Source organism: Homarus americanus, unplaced genomic scaffold, assembly GCF_018991925.1.
Source record: "Homarus americanus isolate GMGI-L3 unplaced genomic scaffold, GMGI_Hamer_2.0 scaffold6317, whole genome shotgun sequence".
NCBI lineage: Eukaryota > Metazoa > Arthropoda > Malacostraca > Decapoda > Nephropidae > Homarus > Homarus americanus.
Window position 1 is genome coordinate 4,728,661 of NW_024730668.1, and position 14,456 is coordinate 4,743,116.

Genomic DNA, 14,456 nt, shown 5'->3' on the forward strand with positions numbered 1-14,456 from the left:
TTACATTTTGTTATAAATTTAAATTCTATTTTTGTAGATATTGTTGTTGGTAAGCGTGCAGTAGCTTTCTTGGTTTACCTTGGTCTGGTGGCCTTGCTGTTTGCCGTGTGTCTGTATACCTGTGGTCTGTGGATGTTCTTAATGCACTATGTACGTAAATTGTACACTGTACTTGCACTATTTTTTTTCAATTTATTGCTTTGGCGGGGAGAAGAAGTGTCTTATGATCTCTCCATTGTTCCTAATGAGTTTGTTTTTTGGGTGATTTGTCTATTTTATCATTTTATTATAAACTTTATTGTCCAGTATTAGTAGAAGAAACCAGAGAACTGTACTTTGAGAAAACCTGCCATGTGTGGTAGTGTCACATCTGACCCAGACCGGGGATTGAACCCAGGACATGATAGGAGAGATACTGTACACGCGATGTCTTTTTGACAATTGGAGTTATATGTAGAAATTTTGGACTATGCAATTAAATTCTAATTACTTTGATTATCTGATGAAACAAAACAATAGAGAAAATTCCTCCAATGACAAGTGCATATAACCTTGCCTGCTTTGTGATTGGATGTTACCTCAGTTTCAATACTATCATTTGACTCTGGCTTAAACTTATCTTATATATTATAATATAAAATAAAATAAAAATTATAATAAAAATATAATTCATATAATACTCTAAGGATTTAAAAGTTAATATTATTACATTAATGACAATATTAATAATTTTTAACTATATTATTACTATCGTTTGGGTAAAGCAGTTTGAGACAGTCGGGTCAGCTGGCCACATAAGTGAACGTGAAGTAAAGTGTTGTCTGGGAAGTCTTCTGCTCAAATAACAATATCTTACCTTCCGAGATCAAGTTTAATTATTCACACCTTTACAACAAGCCAGTCGCTCCTAAGATAAAGGTGAAAAGTGTTCAAGATCTAAAAGTTGTAGTTGTATTGTCATGGTGGATTTTGAAATGTGTTTCAGGTTGCAGCACCATCTTTCACTGACGACAAAAGTGTTGAGACATACTAGAGTAGAGTGATGAAGGTAATCAAGTGTAAAGTAGATTATGTAATTAAATCGCATGCAGGTGTAATCAGGGTTGGTGATATTATGACAGTGCTCGGATGCCCCTGTCTTTAAAACCACCTGAGTTTTCGTCTTCCTTTAGAGAAACTGTCTTGACCTCTCCATTTTAAATATTTTTGGTATGTAAAATTTAAATGTTATCAGTGTACACCAGAACATGTAACCACATGATCTTGCCAGGTAAGTAGGCCACTGTCTTCATGTGCACTCTGGGGTGAGTCAAGACAAACCATTACTGAACTGTGTGAGGAACAGACCACTGGGTGTTGTTCAGCTTTGTTTTTGTGGGATCAGACCTGCTGCTCTACAAAGTTGGTTTGTATTCATTTTACAAAGCTTTCAAAAAACACACAGCCTGTAGTGTACTTCCTACGGTAAATGTTTTGTAAACCTTGTGTCCCTGTTCTGACATTAACAAAACACACAGAAGATGTAATTTGTTAGACACTTGAGGTAAGGAAATGAATGAAGAGTGCAGTAACATACTAAAAAGAAGGACGGGTGTGTTGTAAAGAGATACAGGAAACAGTTTGTTGTGAGTGTTAGACATTTTTACTGAGCATCAAGCATATGGAATTATCATTTTGTAGTAATTTGAACTGCAAATTCTTAGTGAACATTAAGGCATGCTAAAATAAATTATCATGATTTCAGAGCAGGAACATCTAAGAAGGAAAATCAAAATGTCAACCCGAGCTATGAGGAAATTACAAGGGGGACGGGGAGACTTGGATTTACCCAACAGTTGTCCAGAAGAGGAAGATGGGGAGGAAGAGCAAGAGATAGAAGAAACTCAAATAGTACCTCCTAAAGGGCAGAATAGATTTGATTTGGTGAGTTAATTATCTTTTGTGCACCATAATTCTGTTTCAGTCAAAGTACTGTACCGTCCTCATATCTGAAGGCTGGCAACATCAGTCCTCCCCTCTAAACGTTTTCAGGCTATTGTACCAATCTTACGAGAGTTTTTGTTTCTCTGAGGACCCAGGTTTTAATTTAATTAATCTACCCGTCACCACTTTCCCCTGGCCCTCCTACCCTCAAATTTGCCCATTAATATTTCTGTAATTATCCCCCCATCCCTAATTATATGACCAAAATATCTAATTTTCCTTTTTTTTTTGTAAACTTTCAGATGATTTCATATTAAAGTTTTAGTTTATTGTTATACTTCTTTTCAGTTGATTCAGGGATCACCATCAGAGTCTGAAGTGAAGGAAGATGATGATTTAACTGAGACTGGAGAAGGGAAGGATGATGCTCACCGGGATGGCACCTCTCCCCAACCTCCCCTCGGGTCTGGGGCCAAACGAAAACGTAAAAAGAAGAAAAAGAGAGGGAGACCCAGAGTTCCTGCCAGCAGTGAGGATCCAACAGATGTAGGTGGTCTTGATATACTCTTAAGATTACTAGACACTGCACTTTAACATCTGATGCCTTCTAATATGTACAGTATTTTTATTTATCATTTCACCACATATCAACTCACTATCAGTTAAAGCAGTTGGTTTGTTCCTTGTTATTTTTTTAAGAGGTTTATTATCCAGAGTACCTGGAGAAAACCTGCCATGTTTGGGAGGGTCACACTGACTAACATCCTTCTCACATCTGTTCTATAATGGGGATTGAACCCAGGAGACTTCTTGGAGAGGTACCTACATTACCTCTACTAGTTGCTTTCAGTGTAGTTTGATATTAATACTGTTTTGTTGTCATTAAGATATTGGGATTAAATATTATTGCCACTATAAGGTTTGTACACACTCTGTTTGAACAGGCTGGTGTGTGTGTGTGTGTGTGTGTGTGTGTGTGTGTGTGTGTGTGTGTGTGTGTGTGTGTGTGTGCGCGTGCGCGTGCGTGCGTGCGTGCGTGCGCGCGTGATACCCACAGAGGGCAGAATTGGAGATGGTCTGATGGTTCAAACTGTGCCTGTGTGTGAGCCTTTACAGATATTTCAGGTAAAATGTCTGTTGTTAACTGTAGCTATGTAAAAATATGTATTGAGGTATTTTGTCTATTGATTTTCTAATTTTACCGTTTGTTGTTTGGTGTTTTTGTAGTTATTTACATTTTATTGTCATAGAATGCAACAAAAACTATAAATAGGTGAACTCTTTTGTGTTATAATTGCTCTATGTTATTGTTGTCATCATCAGTAAAGTAAAGAGGAAATGGGCAAAAGTTTCTGTCCTGAAAGCTACAGTAAACAGTGACACACGAGGATACAGTGTTATGAGGATACAGTGTTATATGTTGTATTTAACTCTTATATAAGTTCTCTTTGTTCCTCAGAATGATAAAGATGAAATTGATAATATTATTCAAGAAGTAAATGCTATCTCTGGCGAGACTCACGTACAAGTCAGCGTCGAGAAAAGCACAAGTAAGTTGGGATGTGCAGATCTTTTGTTGCTGTACCCTGCTAATTGGTGAAAGCAAGAATTCTATGATGTAACTTTTTTCCTCGATGATTATTTTTTAAATGAATTATGTTATGATGAAACCTGCACAGTATTAGGCTGACTAACTTGCATGACACAGATATCACTTATGCTCCCTAAGCATAGTGGCAGTTACAATATACTGTACATAACTGTTACCAACTATGGTATATCCAGATCACTACCTTGAAAAGAAATGTTTTATTTTTCAGCTGACTTAGTGTTTTTAGTAGTTAACTGCATGTAAGCACTGAGTAATTAAAGACAAGATGGTTATACCCCAAAATATATTGTGGAGTTCATAAGAATGTTTCTATCACAACAGCTACATTGCCCTGACTTGTGGCAGACCTCACACATCAACAAGTGAGGTCAATGTTGCTGTTGTAATAGAAGCATTCATGCTATCTCCATGGAAATATGTATGGCAGTGTCTATATGTTTTTCTGAGACACCCTGTACTTACATACTATTTTCTCAATAGATGATAAAGTAACAAGAAACTTACTGACAGTGGAACATAAGCACCTTAACCCACAAAATGAAATGAAGCGGATATTTGGCTCCAGAGTTGTTCAAGCTAATGAGAACAAGTAAGTGTGCCCAGATTCTTGTGTCATCTAATGTTTGTGTTGTAATGCAGGCTTATGGCTATTTCAGTCATCTTAGCTTCACTTCAGTGGATAAAGGACAAACTTCGTTTTTGTAAACCCACTAACCAGAAACTCAACAATGATTACCTTGTTACCCATTTGTCTATGTACAGGTTTATACATTTATATATTATTTCCATTGTAAAGTCTTAATCAAGAACTCAACCTTTTTGTTGACTCAGAATAGATAACATTATATAACCTCACATTGGTTGATATCATCAGTACCGAAAGGTTAAAAAATGACCTGACCACTACCAAGACTGCCTAATATTGTTGATATGTTTGGATGTTCTTCATTGTTAAAACTAAATTCTGGCTGTGATTAGTGGGTTACAGGTTTGTCAGGATGAAAGTTAAAAATAGACTGGAGTAACAAACGCTTTCCTTTATCTTTCAGTAGACGCCGAGGCAGAACTGGCAGATTAATTAAGTCAACGTGGATTGTTCAGGGCCACCCAAGCTGGTCTCATCACCCTCGGCCGGGTATATCCATGGTGGTGGCTGAAACTACTCCGGCATATCCTGTGTTCAAGTATGTTCACAGTCAAAGTTATCAGCAGTTGCAGTTCAAATTCCTCGAGGCCGTTGAATCCCTAAACCCTGAAAATATTATGGTTAGTGAAAATCTGTTGTTATTTATACAGTACGTACAGGTAATAATTTGCAAGATATTAATTGTGAATATCTGGTAATTTTCTTGAATAAGAGTAGAAAATATATTACTTGATGAATGAGGAATTAATCCTAAAATTCAATTGTATCAAAGGTGAGTAGATGGCTAATGACACGAACATGCTACAGTATTTAATATGATGGAGTTATCTTATCAGGTGTCTAAGCTCAGTGGCCTTACTACTGTTGTATCTATATGAGATGGACAGACAGGTTGAATTTGGATATGAGAGAGACAAGGTAGTAATGCCAGTAGTTTGATTTATAGGTTTTATATCATCCATGCATGCCTTACATTATGAAGAGCTGCAGGTTGTATATAGAAGTCCAGTGTGCATGGGGAGAAGTCCATATTTGTGAGGCCAGAGAAATAAAGAGTAAGAATGGAGGAATGTCTGCTGTGTAAGGACTAATGAAATATAGATAGAATGGCTCTCTGTATGTGAAGATGACTAGCACCCAAAGACATATTTCACCTGATGTTTGAGCACCCTCATGCTAAATGGGTGGTTAGGTTAGCATTTGAGTATTTAATCATCAGGTGAAACATGTGGAGGTGTCTAATCTTCATGAGGTCCGACTGATTTTAATCCTTTTTCATGTGTGTGTTTTGTTATGATATCAGATGCTGCTCAACCCTGAACCTTTCCACGTGGATACTCTTCTTCAAGTCTCTGAGATATTTCGGCTTGGGGATGACTCTGCCATGGCTGCTCAGCTTATTGAAAGAGCACTGTATGTGTTGGAGTCTGCCGGTCACCCATTGTTTAATATTGCTACTGGTACCTGTAGGTTACAGTATCGTCAGCAGGAAAACAGGTAAATACGTCTCTTTTGGCTGAGATTTTCTGCCTTGACACAAGATAATTTTTGCATTCATAGTGGCTGAGATTTTCTATACCTTGGCACCAGTTTGGAGTGACCCAGTCCTCTTAAAGTATAAAGGATTTTCCCCCAGTAAACTCTGTGATCATATTAAACTGGAGGCTACTCAAAGATCACTCATTGTTTGGGTGGCTGGTTGTGGATAACCATAACTGTGTTCATTTTATGGTGAACCTCAGGATAACTTACATGTTTGGGTTGATTAGGCCTTTGTATAATGTTTTATACTTGGTGAATGGTGTTTGTTTTTTAGTGGAAGTAAATGACTATTGTATTATTTTTCTCATTATACTAAACTAACTTATAGAATCTTCGAGGAAAGGGAGTTGTATTATAGGTTTATTATAAGATTTTCTAGGTGATTGAAACACCCTTTACATGCCTCAAGTTATATTTTTCATAATGTATTAATGATGTGACTGGTACAGCATGTTATTTATCTTGCAGGAGTTTGTTTATCGCTCTCTTCCGTCACATCCTCAACGTGGGAAAGAAAGGATGTTATCGCACGGCCCTGGAATTGTGTAAGCTCCTGCTCAACCTTTCCCCTGATGATGACCCTCTGGCTGTGTCCCTCATGATTGATTTTTATGCTCTGCGAGCCCAGGAATATGAGTGGCTTGTGGCCCTCTATGATATGTACGAGCCATCTAAAAATCTGTCGATGGTAAGTGTGAGTTGTTTATATGAAATTTATGATCAGGTTTAGAAAGTTAGTTTTTTATTTAATTTTTATTTTACAAATCGGGTTTAGATATTTAAGGATCTTCTCTCTTGTTTATGACCATTATGTCTTTGTAGTATTGAAGATGTCTATATAACAATCATCAAAATTGTGACCAAGTCCCAGGTTGCTGATCTGGCTTTCTGCCTTATTTACACACTTGCAGGGACCCGATTGTTTCTCATTCTTTGACACCACAACATATATATCGTCTCTCACTCTTGATTTGTTTAATTTTTTCCATTTTTGTAATTATTTTGGTTCAATTTGCTTTTTTGTCCCCCAGGCCCAGATGTGGGTAAGTGACCTGCGCCTGGGTAGGCTGATCCCCATAAAAATTTTTATGTAAAATAGAAACCATTATGCATGTTTTGTTCAAAACTGATTGGTGACGGTAAGTGTATACAATATATAGTAGTGCCTAGCAGTACAGTACTTGAAATCTTAGTTTACCTGTATATCTTTATATTTTCAGCTTCCAAGTTTTGCTTACTCCGTTCCCCTGGCCCTTTTCCATCTAAGTGTTGGTGTGGATCAATCTACACAGCGGGATAGAAGAGAATCTATCAAGGCAGCAGCACTGGTAAGCTCAGACTACAGTTTGTCACAAAATATAAGGTTCACAATTATATTTATTGCTTGAAGAGACTTGTGACTGACTTCTGGGAATATGTGTGACATTCCACACAGCTACCTAGATGGAGTGTAATATCTCACAGTAAGATGTTTACAGAAAACTGCCAACCACAGGATATGAACTGAATCAACTGAATATTCCACCCATTATCATCAGGAGTGACTTTATGAGGATGACATTAAGATTCAGTAACTTTTTGCTTGAGTAGTAGCATTGGTGCATTGTGTTTGTCAGTTATGCAAACTTGACTTCAGAAGACCTCCAGCCTTTCACAGGCAACTTTTGTACCTGATCTAACCCATTTGAGGCCGTTAGGTGTGTTAGCAAGGGTCAGGATGATTATTTTATCTAAGATAAATTAACAGATCAATGCTCCCATATAATGCTACAGTAAGGAAATGAAAATCCCCAGCAAGACAAACATAACGAGATTCCAGGATCAATCTGTCATATCTTTCATTGGGTACATGATTATCATTGTTTTAATATCTTTACACTTACAGTTTTCTATTAAGGGCATAAGTGGTTCACAAATACTGTTTTAGTGAATGTAAAACTGTTACTTTGCAGATGGAGGAACTAGGCAGCCCAGAGGAGATGCGGAAGCGAGCAGACACAATGATACAACGTGCCCTTATAATGTTTCCTGGTGTATTAATGCCTCTGCTTGATAAGTGCAATGTTCAGCCGGATCCTGTTGTTGCTAGTCATCCATTCTTTGGTCCAACAGCACAATTAAAGTAAGTTTTATTGTCAATAAGGCTAATGCAGTATAGTACAGTACTATAATACAGTATTAGAAATGCCTCGTACAGTGTATCATTCCAATACTCAGGTAAATATGTCTATACAATGTAAGAGAACAAGTGAAGTAGCTAGGTGGTGTGCATATGTGTCTTGTATTAATAACCCATCCAGTGGCTCAACTCTACATAGAGCTATGGGTGAGTATCCCATGATAGGCTTAATACACGTTTCCGATAAAAGGCCTATAAGCTGGACTCTAACTGGTGTGAACTTAAGTGTCTGCTTTGCTTATTCTTGGGTTTTCCCTTTTTAATATATTGTTGGATATTTTGCCAGTGACCAACATGGGTTGCTGCCCCTTCCTGCTTCTTGAGTGTGTTAATGAGACTACCTGAGCTCAGCCAGCCTTTCTTGGACAATATCATGAAAGTGTCTGTCATATGACTACCTACTCCTTCCTGTTTCTGGCAATATTGCCACACCACCGGGCAGTCTGCCAACTACTGCAGTTGAACAAGATTTTTTCTGAGCATTACTTTTCATATTTGAGGAGTAATTTACTTGTTCATGTACACTGTAGGGGCTCTGGTACACTAAATGATGTGGTCAAATTACGGTATCTAAACTTAAGCATTCCATAAAGTTAGTTCTGGAGTTAGTCCTAATATAACTGATGAAGTGGACTTAGGAACTGTGTTTCCCTTCTGAGCTATTTCTAGAGCTGTTTGTGATCAAACACATAGAGGTTCTCTTAAGAATTTCTGTGATTTCCTCAAGATTACTCGAGACTTATTTCCTGGGAGTGACTACTGCATGCTCTCTTGACTGGCTTTTTCTGACATAATACATGTACTGTATCAGCAAATATGGCCTTCATTAAGGCATGAAGTGAGATCTACCTTTTATCAAGGATTAAAGCACAAGACATTTTGTAAAGTTTTAAAGCCTCTCAGTCCTTCCATGACTGTCTGTTTCACTTCTACTGTTAACAGTGCCTGATGTAAGGATTAATTGAGTCACTACAGCCATTGAGAAAAATTAAACTCCAGGCATTCTTATCAAACTATCTACTGTACCTCAAATAGATTTTTTCAGAATGGAATTGCATGAGGTGTGGATTTGGAAAGCTACCAAAACAAAGATTTCTATTTACTGATAAATGGATGAGTCAGGACAAAAGATAACACTTCACTAAGAGTGTGCACCTAATGAATGTAAACAAGGCTTCCTTCAGCATAACAATCCAACAAATTTCCCTTTTCTTCCTAGATTTTGTTCATTACAAAAATCTCACCACATTTCGTTCTCATTTTACACACTCCCAGCACATCCAACATGGGAATAACACTGAAGCAGGTGGTTGCAACCAGGGCAGAGCTTGTCCTCACTTTCATGTCAGGGTTTATGATACGTCGTAGAAGTTAAAGGTCAGCCTTAAAGAGAGCTGTCATTTTGCCCATCACTTAGTTGGCTCAAGGAGACAGAAGGTGAGAGAGCGTGTTACTATAGTGCCTACACCCATCTCTCAACCTATTCCTACACGCCTACCCACACCAGCAGAGGTAAATAATTGGCTTTCACATCTCCTTTTTTTTTTTTAAGGACAAAGCCACTTGGAGGCAGAAATGAATGTGATACAGAGGATATTTCACTCCATACTCAAAGTCTGCACCCTGATATGGCCAATGCCTACAAGAAAATAGAGGAGGCTTCACCGCAGGCAGGAGGCAAAATCCTAAAGGACAACATTGGTCATTAAAACTCAATTCCCTTATACTGTACTACTTAATGCACAGGACCTAGTGACAAACACATACATTTAGTGTGCATATGTGTATGATATGCCAGGAGGAAACAGTGACTCCTGTTGTAGTCGTTAGGTAAATGTGGCTACACCTTAACATATTGAATGCAGAAATTCTTGGTACCTTTTGCAAACTTTTTTGTGATATTTCATCACATGGGCCCCCTATTTGGGTCCCACACATTTGATATACTGTATTGTTAATGTTTTGAAAATAATAAATGTTTTTCTCTTGGCTGCAAAGTTTAAAAAGAAAGGAATTGAAGTCTAAAATTTTGAAGGCTTAATGTACAGTCTTTATGAAAGATGAATTATCACCCTTTTAGTTATATGACAATTCAACTACTCATCATTAACTGTAACATCATTTACTAATGTTAACCTTTGTTTGTCTTACAGTCAAAGTAAAGGTTTGAGCCAGATTGTCAACCTATATGTGGGTCGCTGTTTTCATGCCTGGAAGGAGGCTGGTGTTGTCTCCTGGCTTGAAGGTGAGGACAGTACTGTACTCCACCTTGTTGATAGATGATGATCTGATATTTTAATAATGCATATATTTAAAATTAAACACCAGATAATTTATAATAGCTTTTGCTTATGTTACCATATGTGTGTAGAGTACAGTATATGGTAACCAATACTCAACATACTCATTATAGGGAAATTATCATACCTAATGTCTCCTTTTGGGGAATTCAGTATTGTTAGAAAAGTTTTTAAAAATTTTAATAAACTGTATATCTAAATTTTACTTCTCCTGTCATAGGTTCAGAGTCTTTGAGAATTCCCCCCCTCCTCCCCCAATCTTTTTTGATACTTGGTCTTGATTGTATACAGGGTATTTGCAATCAAAGGGCTGATGAATACAAAGAATTTGGTTCTTTATTGCCCGCTTTCTGATTTGCAATTCATGAACTTCAAAATCTCAAACTTATGAAACTTCATCGTATTAAAATTCCTTAAACTTCACCCTTGTCAGTTCATGTCATAAATATTGTTATTTGTCTTGACAGACAACGTCCAGATTGTCTTGGCTCGTGTAGACAGTGGTGACCCGTTGGTGAAAGAGGGAGAAGAGATACGCAAGGTGCGATACCAGGGCACACCGATGGCAATCTATCGTCATATTCTCATGGCAGAGATTAAGGATGCCACTGCAGCTCTTCCTCCGGTCAGTTTCCTTGCTTGTACTGTAGTTAGTAATAATGTATTTTTTTATCTGGCATGTCATTTTTAAGGATTGACAGTTAATATTTCCTTCTATGTATATCCAGTATGTACAGTACTCTCCTATAGAGTTACTTGTGTACTTCTTAATCTTGCTCAACACATTTCTCCGTATGGGTTGTGCCCCTCTGATGTACACAGTCCTCCTTGTTATTGCTTTTCTGTACTCTTTCTCACTTTCAACTCTCTTGATAAAAAGATTAACATAATTAATTATGAATATTACCATATAGTAATTTAAAATAAAAACAGATGCTATGGAACATCAGGTCCACCTTTTATATAATGAATAATATGTTGCTTCTACCTCAGTAGTCCCAGAAGCATGATCCATCCATCCCCAAAGAGTTTGAAATACAGTCAGGTAATAGATTCACATCTCTGTTGCAGGCCCTTGCCAACACTGCAGTAATGAGCTATGATCCTTTGCCACCTCCTGACTCCATCTGTGGTTACACCAGACCTCCTTCATCCAGCCAGCAGCCAATTAACTCATCGAGTATTTTGGCATCATTCTTCCGTTCACTACTTCCTACCTATGATCCAAATGCTCCAGATCCTGAAGGGTAAATATCTCCAGTGATGCTGTTCAGGGTATTTGTTTTACAGTCTGCCTCTCTAATTTAAACTGTCTGGGGGTAACATTGGGAAGAAGTTGATAATTTGAATTGAAGATATAAAATTTATACATGAAGAATAGTTTTATGTATTAGCCAATGAACCAAACATAACTGAGCCTCACACACACACACTTACACTGCAGTAACTTAGTTGATAATGAAGATAATGGGAGAGAAATGAGAAAGAGAAAGAAATTATTACATAAAATGGGGTGTGGGAGCTGAGTGGATTCAGCATTAACATCTTGTTCTATGGGTCACAATTCATGCCCAGGGCTTCTCAGTTCACACAGATGAGAATGGATACCTAACTTATTGTTGGGGAAGTGAAGATGACTGAATGCAATGCAAGCCACACTGCTTCCTTGTGTACAGAAGGCTTAGTATATTTTGTGATGTATCCACATTGCTCCTAATGGTTAGTCATTCCTTGATCTGGTGAGGAAATGACAGCTGACCGCATAATACAATTTGTGGTAAAACTCTTAATAATTATTGTCATTACATAAAGCAGTCTATATTGATACTATTACTATCCCTGACATTCTTGTAAAGAATGTGAAGCAAAAATGAATGAAGATCAACTGCAAGAAGTTTTTGTTATTATGAAAATATGAGAAAATTAATTTATGGATGGAATATGAGAATGTTATGTGCCAGCTGACTGTTTGAAGTTTTTATGAGTGTTGTGAGTAACATGTTGAGTGTTTGGAAAACCCCAATAGTTACCACATTATACATTATAGAAACATGTGATATATTATTACAACACAGTAAATATTTTTGCAGTTTTTTATTTTCATTATTTTTGTAGGGATGAAGAAGGAGCAGCAGCAGCAGCAGTAGGAGAGGAAGGAGGAGCAGAAGGTGAAGCAGGGGGTGTTGGAGATCTTAGAGCATCTGTTAATACACTCTTGGATGCCATGCGTGACTTACTATCAAATATTCACCTCCCTGAACCACCAGGGAATGAGGCGGACATGTCAGAGGAGGAAAATAATGAATGGGACTGAGTTATGAAATTTTACAAAAATGGAAATTGGGGTTTATTCAGCAGATGAAATGAAATCTCTAGACAGCAGATTTTAATATAATTGCTCCAGTATCATGCCATCAACATGAGAAAATGAAATCACAATGTACTGTACTTTTAGGACATTATTTGTACATTTTTGAGAACCATTGTCATAACTGAGTAAATATGAAGTGATGCCCATGTTTATATGTACTTAGGTCTTCAGCTTTTGTTTTCTATACATTTTATATCTAATCTTTTGTGCCGTTTTAATAATGCAGTAGAAAGTAAACATTTTATTGGTATAATTATCAACTCCACATTTAACTAGATATGATTTTCCCAGGATGAATTTTTATTGCTATATGGTATATCTTTGCAGCATAGAAATTTAATGCTTTGACAGTCACTGTTCACATTTATTCTAATTACAGAAAATCTTTATTGATAAGGTTTTTATAAACCCAGAATGTATTAAACTTGATTGAGGGTTGGAGTGATTTTAATTAACAGTTAGTGGGTAGTTGAAGTAGTGGTTGTTTTGTGAAATTGATTCATTATCCTTATCAAGGTGGGAAATGTATTCACCATAGTACAGTAGTAGAATCATTACAAAATTGTTTTGAATCAAGCTTATACAGCAATCATCTGAAAATAAAAAAAAACTGCCAAAGATTGAAGAGGAGTTTCAGAGTGACTAGGCTTATACTGTATTGGTAAATAGCACAGCTTTAACAAATTGTGTATTGAGTTTCATACATTTACTGAATATCGTTTATTACAATAAAATGTGTTATACTGAAACTGCATTTTTTTTCTTTTATAAGAAATTTATTTTTTAATTATGCAGGAAAAGCCACCGAGAGTGATTGAACATTAGAGGAAAGTTTTGGTACAGTACTGGGAAGAAATAAACAGTTTCAGTGTAATTTTTTATTACTCGACAAAGAACTGGAAATTTCTGATATGGTGAACCCACAAAGGGAAATGCCATAAAAAAGTACTTTTATTGGTTCTGGGGAAGGTAGAGTTGACTAGCCAAAATGTAACCCACTGTTGAAGACTGTCCTCTTCACTTCAGTTCTCAACTGAAGATACAGTACTTTACTTTGTGTTTTCATAATATAATACAAGAGATAACCTTCCATTCATAACAATTTAGTAAACTGAAAATGAGAAAAAGTCAATGGTTAACGTGTTACATTTTCCTTACTATTTCATTGCAATATGGGAGACATTAAGGGGTCCCAAAGTTGAACCACATGTGCTTTCCATGGTGGCAAAGTCAATCCTGTACTGGGGATCTGAGGGAAGAGCCAGTACATACAGGGAGCAGCCATTATCTGTGGACAATTCATATTGTGGCATAAAAAATGCAAGCCATGTTCATGGCCAGCAGCAATGGGCATAGAAGCACTATGATCATGGCTTAGAGCAATGACACGGTTAAGACAACTGAATACAAAGATAACCTATCAGGGCCAGAATAGGAGTTATTAATACATAAAATTAGAATAAATGCTGTAAATTAACTGACGGAGCTTTTAAGGAAGTTGTGAAAATCATAAATGTGTCCATCTGCATTGACATTTGGTGATATTCAGTGTCATGAGAAAAACTATAGGATGGTGCTTCATTAACTTGTACCCACATCATGAATTGAGAGAAATGCCAAGAGATTTCAGCTGAAAAACAGTACACTTACTCACTAGAGGAGTTAACCCTTTACCTTTTCATGTATGGAAATTAGCAGGTATATATATATATATATATATATATATATATATATATATATATATATATATATATATATATATATATATATATATATATATATATATATATATATATATATATATAGGATCATATGAAGATCCTCCCCCCCAAACCTACTTGGGGGGGAGGATCTTCATATGATCAAGCCTGGATGGGAGGATC

General features: G+C 36.8%; 1 protein-coding gene across 3 annotated transcripts; it reads left to right on the forward strand.

Moving 5' to 3' along the window:
- Window positions 1-766: 766 nt before the first annotated feature.
- Window positions 767-13,322, forward strand: LOC121867211 (transcription factor 25-like). 3 transcript variants are annotated; one of them, XM_042367047.1, is made up of 14 exons: window positions 767-918; window positions 1,745-1,923; window positions 2,272-2,469; window positions 3,383-3,473; window positions 4,016-4,124; window positions 4,585-4,801; window positions 5,485-5,678; window positions 6,192-6,411; window positions 6,944-7,051; window positions 7,676-7,845; window positions 10,056-10,147; window positions 10,670-10,827; window positions 11,274-11,449; window positions 12,318-13,322. In XM_042367047.1, exons 2-14 carry the CDS (start codon window positions 1,774-1,776, stop codon window positions 12,514-12,516), a joined length of 2,082 nt encoding a protein of 693 aa, XP_042222981.1. In that variant the 5' UTR covers window positions 767-918; window positions 1,745-1,773; the 3' UTR covers window positions 12,517-13,322. The 3 variants fall into 3 exon arrangements, with proteins under 3 accessions (XP_042222981.1, XP_042222983.1, XP_042222982.1); XM_042367049.1 differs by having other exon boundaries at window positions 4,588-4,801; XM_042367048.1 differs by lacking the exon at window positions 767-918 and adding an exon at window positions 966-1,048.
- Window positions 13,323-14,456: the final 1,134 nt, after the last annotated feature.